Source organism: Thunnus albacares, chromosome 20 (genome assembly GCF_914725855.1).
Source record: "Thunnus albacares chromosome 20, fThuAlb1.1, whole genome shotgun sequence".
Lineage (NCBI taxonomy): Eukaryota > Metazoa > Chordata > Actinopteri > Scombriformes > Scombridae > Thunnus > Thunnus albacares.
In genome coordinates this window covers 2467053-2479897 of record NC_058125.1, presented here as the reverse complement: position 1 = coordinate 2479897, position 12845 = coordinate 2467053, and the positions used below count along the sequence as shown (strand labels likewise).

Here is a 12845-nt window from a genome sequence, read left to right as displayed (position 1 = left end):
TGTTGTACGTTAGATTATAACTGGTCAGGTTTTTACTAAAATGTAGATACAAGGTGATCACATAGCTTTTTTTTAAAGAAAAAATGTCAAGCATTCCTTGTTTTCACCTTCTCAAATGTGAATCTTTGTTGGTGTTCTTAGGTTCTTATGATGGTAAACGAAATATCTTTGGGTTTTGGACTGTTGGTCGGACAAGAATTACAATTCAAAGACATTACCTGGGTTTTTAGGAATAGGGGCATTTTTCACCGTTTTCTGACATTTCAGATCAAACTTAGAGTAATAATCTTGAAGACCATTTAAATAAATGTCTGGTAAGTCACTATCACCGAATGAGGTAACACAATGCTGACTGAGCCCACGACCCACTGGTCAAAGCCCTTGCATTTGCAGTATTACGAACTGGGTGTCAGTGGTGACATTCCCAGGAAAAATAACAAGCAGCACACTGTTAGTGACACATTTTTCAGCAGTGGCTGGTCTGCCAAAGAGGAAAGATGGTGCTAACGCAACAGACTCACTTGTCTTCAACTCACTTGTGTGTGAAGTGGCGTACTGTTTTTTTTTCCCAGCCTCTGCTAGCGTTGCCAGCTGCCAACTGACTGACATCACACAGGTGACACTGTTTGGATCTCGGGAAAGTGAGGTCCAAAAACACAGCTGCAATTACTGCTTATCGCCATAGGTGCTGCCAAAGAGAACGAAATTGAGATCTTCCAGATTGTTACTTTAATTGGGAATATAATAAGTAGAGTATTGGGCAGTGAAAATAATAGTTAGTTGCAATTGCATTTTTTAGCAAGGACTGGCTTTTGCAATGGCCGGTCAGTGTGGCTCCTCTCATCCTGTCAAACATTATCTGGCTGGGAGGAAAGTGCAGTTGGACTTCTCAAAGGAAAAAAACGTTCTTGTCTGATAGTTCCAAAAGGCAAACAGCCCAAATATGCTGCTAGGGTCAGATACTTTAATGTGTCCTTTGTTAATTTGATTTCATTTTTCAAGAGACACTAAAATCCCTGTTACCATGTTTTACATGTTTAATGATGTGCACCAAGTTATTTTAAGACAGTGATGTCAGAGCAGTACAACACCATTGCAGTGACTTCCTGCTTACATCTAAGGAAAACGAAGGGGTTTGCTTTAGATTTAGATAAAAAGGGAACACTTCTTCAGCCCTGCAATAAATATAACCTTATATAATATATATGCTGTAAATATTTTGAGGATATTTCTTGACTTAATTCTGTTGTAGGTTTTGAGACTGTAGTCATTTTATATTGGACAGTATTATATTGAAAGATATTTCTAATACTTTGTCCACCTCATTTACAATTATAGAGGAGAAAGAATAATGCAATTTAAATTTAGGTTACATTACTGTACATTTACATTACACTTCAATGCACACAGGCTTGGGCTTTTATTTTTCTCGTCACTCAGTGTATGTTGCTGGATCCTGGTACCATGTGAGGAGATTTTATTAATGCACCAATACTGGAGGAGGCTTGAGTAATTGTGCAGGGCTTTGGAAACATGCAGCACATTCCTGCCTCCAGCAGCAAGTCTTCAGGCTTCATGTGCTCATTCTGACTAGCCTGCACTCATGGCTCAGGCTCAGGCTGGATATTATAGATGCCCCTGGTTCATGGCAGCATTGTTGGCAGCTTCACTCTCTGTATGTGCAGAGGAAACATAATTATTTCTTTTACAGGCATTCTGAAAGCTTATAACAGCATGTTGTTGTCAGTGTCAGGAGCTGGAGGCATGAGTGCTACAGGTTGAGCTAATTAGGTTATTAAAGAGCACTGATCAGTGATTGGACAGAGAGATGTGACAAGCTTGTTTTAGGCTTATTTCTTTTTTTCTTTATTAGTGAAGTAAACACACCATATAACATATATGTATGCATGAGGTAGATACATCCACTGACTAGGAATTAAATAAGAAGAAAAATGTAAATATAATTATAGTTGAGGGTTGCAAGGAGGAGAAACAAAGAAGAACAAAACACAAATAAGTTAGTGGCACGTAACAGATGCAATATTAATACTTGGAATAAAATAAATAAAGCTATAGATATTTGGCAGACATCTGGCTCAAAGGGTGAGGTTGTAGCAAAGTTGAAAGGGATAGGGACTCACTCAGCTCCTCAGAAGAGAGGCTGGCGAGGTTCGGCAGTGCCCCCAGTAAGAGAGAACAAGATGTCTGTGGCAGCGTTTTAAAATTCACTTGAGGAAGAGTGAGTCAGTGTTGCCCGTGCGCTGGCTGCACCCAGAACTTTAGGAGGAGGCTGACCAGTTGGGGGTGATTCCCTGTTTGGTATAGTTAGTTAACAGAACCAGGCCCTTAAGGAGGGTGATAGCCCGGCATCTTAAACCAGAGAGTAAACCAGAAAAATTTTCAGTGCTGACTTGTCTTAATTATGCAGGCTGATAAATTAACCATCACACTCTTAAGTCCTGATTGGTTTAGATAGATCAGCACAAGAGGGAAAAAGGTACACTCCAAACTCTACAGGGAGTTCTGTTTGAATGTTAATTGTATTGTTTTGCATTCCAATTGTCGATACCTGTGATCAATTTACTTTATTGTTTTTCAGTTTGGTCACTTGTGGCAGATTACCATTGTGAGATACTGTGAGATCTCACTGATCAAAACATTGTACAGTGGATAAAAAAACCACTGTGGATTCTACTTTTTGCTATTAGATGAGCACAAGACCATCTGGACAGATTTGCAATAAATAACTCTTGGCAACAATAAAGCAGTTCAAATTATCATGGATTATTTTTCACTGAACAAGCAACAATATCTCTGTTCATCTTTTTGTTATCCGTCCTTGTGGATAACAATATTACATTATTATTTATTAGTAAACTGATAAGTGAGATGTAGTGCTCTTAGGTAATTCTCTCTGTTCTGTCCAACTGCAGGATTTGAAGAGAGTGCTGTCCTTCCCACCATACCCCGGGGATTACCTGCATCCAGTGGTGTATGCCTGCACAGCAGTCATGCTGCTCTGTCTGCTCGTCTCCATCATGACTTATATTGTCCATCATAGGTAAGAAGTCTTTAACAGTTGGTGAAGGGCTTGGGTTAATATTTATTAATCCTTTGAACCCAGTTGACGAAATTTGCTCGAAAAGTCTTACTTCTCCTTCTCAGTGTCATTACTCTGTCAGATCAGGAAACACACTCATACACACTCAGCACCACTCACTCTTTCCAGTGATGTTGGTATCTCTAACATGGATAAACATTCATAAATCTGCTTAGAAAATAGAGCATTAGTAGCTAATGCTGTGTCAAAATCAAAAATTTTGCAACATTGATACATTTTTGTAGCATTATTAATCCTTTTAATGACTCATCAACATGATTCTAATATCCCTGGAACTCTCCTCCATCAATTAATATACTGATATTTATGGTGCATTGAAAACATGTGGACATACAGGCAAAAAATACACTCAATTCCAAGTTACCAAAAACACACTTTTTCCATAAAAGCTGCTCTTGAACATGTACAGTACCACTTAAATGCAAACTGATTACTTTTTTAGTAGCCCAAGTTACCCTCACAATAATAATATATGGCATGCCTAGCTAAGATGTGTAGAAGCAAAAGCCTGCAAATAAAGGGAGTGAAAATAAAGTATAAAAGTCAAGGGTCCTCTTTTTGTGATTTGTGATTGAGATTTTAGCAGCATATGTCATAGCTGTCAGAACGAATTATTCACCACACCACACAGCTGCACTTACGTCACTCATTTAATTTTATTTGCTCACTCTTACACATGTACGAAATGTTACTTCTTCCACTTTTTCTCAAAGCCAGAAGAAGTTCCAGTCAAATTAGCTTTCACAATAATATTGTATTCAGAAACCTTCTGGTTTAGTGTGAGTACACAGCAGTGGGTAAATAGTAGGTTAAGTGTGTTCTTCTTAATAACATTTACGTCTATTGATTTTTTGCAGTGTGATCCGCATCAACAGGAATGGCTGGCACACACTCCTCAACTTCCTTTTTCACACTGGGCTGACATTTGGAGTTTTTGCCGGGGGCATCAATCAGATCAACTTACCTTTTGTGTGTCAAATTGTGAGTTGTTCTTTCCTACTTTCTCAGCAAATATTTGTCAAAGCACTTGAAAATGTTTTCTTTATGGTATGTTAATTCTGAAAGAAGTGAAAGCCTCCTCAGTCGTTGGTTGAGCACATCCAGTGTCCACAGAAAACCTGATATTCACTGTTCACTGAGTGTTAAGTCAAATGGTCACCATTTGCTTATTAAGTGAATAAGTGGGGTGTGGTTCACTGGGACACTGGTACCTCCGGCTCAACACTGGTTCTCAGTGGATGAAGTATGATAGTATTTTTTTCTGTTAATCATGATGATACATGATTATGCTAAATGCTAAAATTAGCATGCTAACATGTGCACAATACAATATGAAGTATTACTTTTAACTGAGTAAATTAGCTCAGGTGCTGGATGACAACTGCTACAGTATGTCTCGTCAGAACACATAAGCAATGTTTGTTCTTCATTCCAAGTGTAATTAAAGATTTATGATTTAACATAGAAATTAAAAATGAAGTACTGTTCAGAGAATGTTCTTTTAACTTATACTAAATTAAAGGAACATTTTGACATTTTGGAAATAAGCTTTTTTTTTCTTGTTGGGAGTGAGATGAGAAGATACTACTCTCATATCTGTCTGTAAATATGTAGCTGGAACCAGTTTAATTGGGGAAACAGCTAGCCTCTCTGTCTAAAGGCAACAAAACCTGCCTACCAGCAACTCTTTGTGCTAAGCTAAGCTAACTGTGTCCTTGCTCTAACCTAATAATAGATATCAATCTTCTGATCTAGCTGTCAACAAGAAAGTGAATAAGTGTATTACCCAAAATGTTGCAATGTCTTTAATTCAAAGTTGTAATGTATAAGAATGAACTGTTGCAGCCAGTACAAACAGATTTGCATAATTATAAATTGCATCCAGACATTCAGCAGGTACTAGTTAAAACCTTTTTAATCTTGAGAATGGTAGAGTTCAGCTATACAATCTAACAAAACTAACATTAGCTGATTTGGAAAAAAGGGGAGTTTTTCCTTACCACTGTCGCCAAGTGCTGCTCATGAGGGAATTGTTGGGTCTCTGTAAATTAAAGAGAACGGTCTAGACCTGCTCTATGTGAAAAGTGCCCTGAGATGACTTTTGTTGTGATTTGGCGCTATATAAATAAAACTGAATTGAATTGAATTGAATTGAACTGAATTGAAATGTGAAGGTAGATGCACAAAGCTAATCACTGAACTGAAGAGGTACATTTGAACTAAATAAATGAACAAACAAAGCTTGTAGCCATATCACAAAATACCAGTTATAAATACATTTACCTGTATCCAAAACATGAAGAGAAGATAAGAATAGACTTACCACAGACACACTCTGAACTGACTAATTAGTCTTGATTGAATGCAGCTGGCTCCAGCTCTGCCTATTAAAATGTCTTGCAGGTGGCCCTAAAACATTGCTTAATTTAAAAATTCTTGGCCTTTTTTTAACAATAATGTTTGCTGTACATAGTAAACAAAAATATTGGAGTAGTGTGGTAGCATACCAACATTTGCTAATCAGCACTAAACATAAATCACAGCTAAGGCTCATGGCAATACTGTATTAGTTTTGGAGGAATTATAAACTTAAGTATTGAACATGTTGAAAGTTTGACATGATAGTGGCACTGGATAAAAAGTCAAGAGATGACCAAAGTTAGACCAGAGTTCATCCAGAGGTGAACATGAATGTCTGTACCAAATTTTAAAACAATCCATCTAATATTTGTTGAGATATTTCACCCTGGACCAAAGTAGTGGACCAACAAAACGACATTGCCTTCTTCAAAGCCCCACGTACATCCACTATGATCTGATCAGATATTGAGTCCAAAGGGAGGGGAGTGCGTTATATAGGATCAGTACTGTATATAGCTTTGAAGGACCAACATGACAACAAGTGACACTGTGACACCGTAACTTACTTCAACAACCACAGTATCACATCACTGTATATAACTTGCATACAGATAAATATGATAATAAAGTCATTTTTAGTTTTAGTTTCCTATGTCTTCAATGATTCTGTATCTGCACAATTTTACTGTACTGTAACTACAATGAATCACTATTTAAATGTAATTGTAATATGGGTGTAGTGCATTTTTAACTCTTGCCCTGTTCAATTGATGGCTGTGCTTATTCACCCATCAGCCTCACTCATTCACTCATTATCATTCATTCATTAGCCACCACAACATAACATTGTGACTATTCAATTAGCAGCATGATGCAAAAATAGTAGGACAGAGTGCAATTTGTGGTGTGGTGATTTCCCAGATGTCTCAGATACATGTACAGAACCCCAACACGCACACACACACACACAAGCCAATTTGGACAATGGACGGCTCAAATCAATCTCTGTTTATATCTTCATCTATATTAGGTTGGGATCGTGCTCCACTATGCCTCTTTGTCTACTATGCTGTGGCTGACCATTACTGCTAGAAACCTCTGTAAAGATGTGTCCAAAGACCCGCTTCGAGCCCATGACAGGAATAAGCCAGCCCAGACTCGCACCAAACCAACCATCCTCAGGTAAGCTTTGCAGACTTCAGGATTCTAGTCTGTGTTTATGTGCACAACGGGGCTAAGCAATGTTTTGATGAAATCACTAATCAGCAATGAAGTGAATTAATCATAACTGCTTCACTGGGTTCTGTCAACAAGCAGCACCCTGCTTTTCAATATCATCATCAGAGTTTGATGTTAGAATGCTTGAAAGATGTTACTGTCCTGGTAACACAGTAACAATTATAGCTTTGTCGATAAAGACAGAGCAGGCGTGTTTTGTGTTGTGATGAGCCAACTGGCCCTTATTCAATTCATCCTTGAGTACCCTTGAAGACTTGCAGAAAGTCATTAACAACAATACTCGGCTATGTGATCCTTCCCCAACTTACTAATCTCAGTATAGTTTGACAGTATGAGGAGCTGTGAAGGCAATCAAATCAAATAACTGGCAATATACGGAGGTTAGATACTCTCGAAATGCCATTTCATCTGGACTTTAGGCCGTTGGCCAAGAGCCAGCACATCTAGTCATCCGTGGTCATTACTCTTTAGAGCACATGGGCCTGCACTGTGACACTATGGAAGAAAAACACGCAAAATGTTATAAAACTAATTCATAGGTTTAATGGGTCATAACAGAAATTGAGTACTTCAATTTGACACAACCGCACAAGCACTTCATCCCAGTGCTCCCCAGCGCTTTTCTGCCGGAGAGAAACGTTGTATGGATATAAGTCCTTACCAAGGTTGAGACTTACCAAGTGTTAACAGCAGTGCATGGTTTGCAGGTGTTTTTTTTTAAGGAGTCACTTTTGTTGATCAAACTTTTACATAAAAGTCAAATATACAGCTACAGGTAAAGTAGAGTTGTTTCAGGTATTATCTATTATTTGAGTCAGTGTTTAATGATTAGAGTGAGTTTTTTGGGAAACATTAGTGAAATGTAAAAGTCCATCATTCAGTTGTTCATCATCAAAAAGTTGTGTCAAATTGTTTCAGCATGTATCCACAAATTGAGACAGAGATCTTTTTACTTTGATGAGATCATTTTATTCAGCTGGATTTTCTTGGAGCTTGTTACCCTGCAAAATCCTTTAACCAGCATCTACACTTAATAATTTTCACTTTTGTATTAATTTCTTTTTGCAGATTTTATCTTGTAAGTGATGGAATCCCTCTCATAATTGTTGGAGTTACAGCAGCATTTGGTATGGATAACTATGGGAGCAGAGATGACGCTTTGTAGTAAGTATTCACTTTTTTCTAAGCAATCATGTTTTCAGTCATTGCAAAGAACTAAAATAAATGTTTTTGTCCCTGTTTGTTTTTTTCAGTTGCTGGATGGCATGGGAACCAAGCCTGGGAGGTTTCTATGCCCCCGTGAGTCTTCTGGTCTTAGTCATGTCTGTGTACTTCTTGTGCACCTACATCCAGCTCAAACGCCACCCAGAGAGGAAGTATGAGCTGCGGGTCCTGAGTGAGGAGCAGCAGCAGTTATCATCCAGTGAGTCAAACCATCAGTGCCACACTGACACTGGGGCAGCTTCTGGGCTTGCAGCAGATTGTCCGTCATTTGCTACAGGTGTATCAGTGCTGGCCAACGAGCACTCATTTAAATCTCAGCTCAGGGCCACAGCGTTCACCCTGTTTCTGTTCCTGGCTACCTGGGCATTAGGAGCGCTGGCAGTATCACTGGGACATTTTCTGGATATGATATTCAGCTGCCTGTACGGGGCGTTTTGTGTCACGTTGGGACTCTTTCTTCTCATCCAGCACTGTGCCAAACGTGATGATGTGTGGCACCGCTGGTGGGCTTGTTGCCCATCCAAATCCAAGACAGAGGATGGAAATGGGAACGGACAGAGCCAGAGGCAGGAGCTCCATCAGCCACACTGCCACCTGAACTCCCCGTGCTCAGGCAAGCAGCCGCTACTTTCTCCTCACCTTGTGCAGAGTTCTTACCACAAAATTGCACCACCTCAGAGCCTCACACCCAATCACACAGGTCCATGCTGTGTGGCTGTCATGAGTCCTGTCGCTGCAACCCCTGTCTCACCTCTCACTGAGCCGGTGCCCTCGCCACGTCCACAGTCGCTTCCTGATGAGCTCCCTCGTCCCGCTCTGCCACTACAGAGCTGCCTTACAGACAGAACTAAGTCACGCTCTTTCAACCGCCCACGCCCATGTCTCCAGGACTACCGCTCTCACATAACATCCACCAGTATGGACGGGAGTGTTCACAGCTCCCACCTGGACAGCCCACACACTGTACACCACCTCGAAGGCTCACCGCTGGTTTCCAACAGCCCACACCCAGACCTCCAGCTGCCCTGCCCCAGCCCTCACTTGGATAAGCAGCTAGCTTCCTGCCACGGTTTGCAACGCCAGACCTCCTGCCACAGTGTACAAGACTCAATGACTTCCTGCCACAGCCACGCACACAACATGCATGACAGCATCACTTCCTGTCACAGTCTCCTTCTTCCCTCTCATGGGATCCACACCTGCCAGTGGCACATGTATAGCTCAGCTGATCACTCTTCCACGACAAGCTGCTCTGAAAAACCCGATCCCTTCACCTTGCAATACCAGCAAGACCCAGACACATACAGCTACATGTCAAAGACAACAGACAAAGAGAAGGATAGTCTCTGCGTAGAGATGGAGCAGAAAGGTTTCCCAAGAAATACTCTGCCTCGGCATGGTGCCATCAGTCGGCGAGGCACCATCGGCCGAAACAGGAGCCTGCAGGAAGATGGCCTGTTTGGGTCAGACGCTACAGGAAACATACGGACTGGACCTTGGAAGAATGAAACCACCGTATAGTTTTCTTATGCTCGTACCTGTGAGACCACCCTGTAATGATATTACTCTGTACGTATTTGGGTCTCATTGCCTTCAGATTTGCCCTTAAACCACAGGTTGAGTTTTCTGTGAGGCCTCATGTCCTGATGATCTTCCAGAACCCTTTATGACAAAGTTATCTTAACTTTTAGAGTGATACAAAATCATTTTTATAAAGAATTTTTCAACACCAGACATTTAAATTAATGTGGAATTAATTTTCTGCTCCATGCTGTTTAAAGTTGAAATCAGTGACTCAGTGTTTAGCACAGTCACAGCAAGAAGGTCCTGAGTTTGAACCCCACCAGTTCCATTTGGGGCTTTTTTGTGTGGAATTTGTATGTTCTCCCCATGTTTGCATCAGTTTCTCCAGATTAATCCTACAGTCCAAAGACATGCAGGTCAGATACAAGGAATACTCCTGCCTAGAGGTCTTCATACGTACAAAACTTTGTGCCCAATTTTGAACAGACTAGTGGAAAACGTACCCAAATTACACGTCTGAGTCACAAGGAACTGAGTGGAATGGTTAAGACTATTCTTTACTCCTGCTAATGCCCTTCACCAAGACACTGTGATTGATTAGCATAATTTATTTCAGGTGTTGACTTGCAAATTTCAAGCTAATTACCTGTTAGCTAACCCAGTGTTTCCCAATCACAGTTGTTTGTCACTCAGAGATATGACAACCAAAATAAATTAATACTCTTTAAAGATCTCAAACACAAGGCTCATTAATCTAGCATTTGGAGAATCTTAAACTTGAATATTGTTTACAGATCTCAAACAGCCACAAGCTCATTAGCTAGCAAATGGAAGCTCCAATCATCTTTCTGATCCTGCACCTGCTGTACTGTAGGTTAAGTTGGATTTTGGAGAAACTAAACCAAATGCACAGTGCTTAGTTGGGGCCTGGGAGTGTAGAGGATTCCCATCAATTCACATAACTATGCTTGCCTGCTTAAAGAGCTTGAATTCTCAGCAGCCATCAAGGAAGAAAGAGCAACACCTGCAAACATTCCCTAATATAATATGCAATACTAACTGATTGCACCTTTAAATACTTGGACTGGTCTGTTTGAAAAAGATCTATATTTGTTTGTTATTATGTTTCTAGTGACATTGCTAGACACACAATATAATTTGTAATATGAGTGGTTACACATGTGATAACACTTGCGAGCATGTGTGTGTTTTTTATGTGTGCAACAGTGCATGAGTAGATACATACAGACGTGGTGTGTTTGTGCTATATGTATTATTATTGATCCACCCTTGCAGAATTTTAAATTTATGAATATCTTGATTAGATTAGAAGATTAATTTGTGAAAACTATAAAGATTTTCTAAAGAGACACTTTATGTATGCTGCCAAATAGAGTCAAATAGACTCTTGTCTGACAAATATTGCACTATTTCTATAGTAACCCTCACTTGGTGAGATAATTCCCCCCCAAAAAAAGAAAAAAAAGAAAGTGCAGTGTGCTATAATGCAAAGACTTTGTATAGTGCCAAATTGATGTGCCAGTTTTCACTGTGATGAGAAACTACACACAACTCATTGTGAGTTTTGTGAGATCATACAGAGTTTGTAGCATCATACAAACTTGAACTCAGGTTTTAGAAGATCATCAGCAACCCTTTCAAGTTGTTCCTGGAACTTCTATATGTTTTCATCAGGAGGTGTTTCATAAAGTAGGAATACTCATTAAGCTTAGCTTACTTCAGTAAATCAGGCTTATTTTCTGTTTCATAAATCAGGTGGTGATTAGCCTAGCTTAGCATAAAGACAAAGCAGGGGGAAATGGCTAGCCTGCATCTCTCAAAAGTACAGAGGTAAGTATAGACGAGGGGTGAGAGGGGGTAAGTTAGGGTACTTATCACAGATAAAGTGAACAAGCTAGTTTCCCAAAATGTTGAACTATTCCTTTAAAGTCATGAACGAACTTAAATCATATTAAATTAGTCTGATCACATTAGCTCTGAATTAGCCATATTAAACAACTTGATCCTATGAGCATTCATTCTTGACCCTTAGGAACAGTTGTTTGAATTACGTAATCTTAACTAAACTCAAAGTCGACTTGCTTTTTCCAGTGCTTTCAACCTGACAGCTGCCTTGGTTGTCTTAGAGTTAGCTCACGTGATGACCACTGGACTTCCCGACAACTGAGACAACTTCATCTGCTGATGCACACTGTGATATGTATCATTCTGTGTTTAAGAAATGTTTTTGTGTGTTTGCTATTATCCACATAAGTGCATAATAATAACCTCTCTTTTTTTGTTTGCTCAAATTTAATTATTCTTTGCATGGTAATTTCTCTACAATATAATTTTGCTAAAAAAAAAAAAAGGTTTTCTGTGCTCAAAATGTCCCATAATGCACTGAGAGAAGAGACAAATATGATGCCAGAGATGCAGTTCTGGAAAAAGCTAGTCAGTGGGCCTGTATTTGTTGTGTTATTATTATTTTGTCAGGTTTACTCCTGATTCAGTTAATTTTGTTTACTCAAGACAAGCACTTCACATTAAAACCTGCTTTTCTGAGCCTTCTTTATGAAACACCCCTCTGATTCATGGTAATTCAGTGGCACATTTGGAACAAGTGAAGGTGCATCAATCTTTTGAATTTCACTCAGTTAAACACATTTTCTTCTACGTTTAAACCATTATGAGGCCCTCTTACAGGAACTAGTGCTAATTGAAAGAGGGATGAGTTATATCACTCTGTTATATATTGTAAGTTAAACACAGATGTTCACTTATGTATAAACATATCCCAGTTTGATGGAGGCGTAGATGTGATCATCAAACGACACTAACCCTCAGCCTAACGTTGATGACTGTACATGTGATGTGTCATTGTGTCCCAGTGTTGCGACAGATTTAATGCTTCAGGGTTTCCTGAACATTTTCACAGGCTGGGGGTCAGGTATCAACTGAAAGATGCTGCCCAAACATGAAACCATTTTGATGTGGCATTTTTCATTTCCCACTTCTTTTGTGGATTTTTCAACTGTGTAAAGAAACAAAGAGACACCTTGTAAGACAACGGGAGTACCAATATGAGCACTGTGTGTTGTCTGTACTAGAAATAAAGATTTACTGTGATACACCGCATTAGTCATTGCTCTTGTTTTGTACACCATAGCCACTGTTGAGGAATTTTTCTTTTCTTTTTTTTGAGGACTTTGGCTGTAATTACATGATACAATTTAAAAAACTAGACATAGTGGGTATTTCATAAACTCATTCCAGTATTTTTAGACTCAATGTGTTTAAATTATGTGTTAACACTAACCCTAACCCCTTTGGACCAAAAACAAATGATTTTGATACAGCATTTAAACCTTTATTC

The 12845-nt window shown here is 39.4% G+C and overlaps 1 protein-coding gene across 1 annotated transcript in view; it reads left to right on the top strand.

The window, feature by feature from the left end:
* adgra1a (adhesion G protein-coupled receptor A1a) overlaps positions 1-12603 on the top strand; it is a 31810-nt gene extending 19207 nt beyond the window's left edge. Inside the window, exons 3-7 of the mRNA XM_044338744.1 lie at positions 2934-3061; positions 3979-4102; positions 6513-6664; positions 7790-7885; positions 7975-12603. Of these exons, the coding sequence (XP_044194679.1) occupies positions 2934-3061; positions 3979-4102; positions 6513-6664; positions 7790-7885; positions 7975-9466 (1992 nt within the window). The 3' untranslated portion in view covers positions 9467-12603. The remainder of the gene's footprint in view (positions 1-2933; positions 3062-3978; positions 4103-6512; positions 6665-7789; positions 7886-7974) is intronic.
* The last annotated feature ends 242 nt before the right edge of the window (positions 12604-12845 follow it).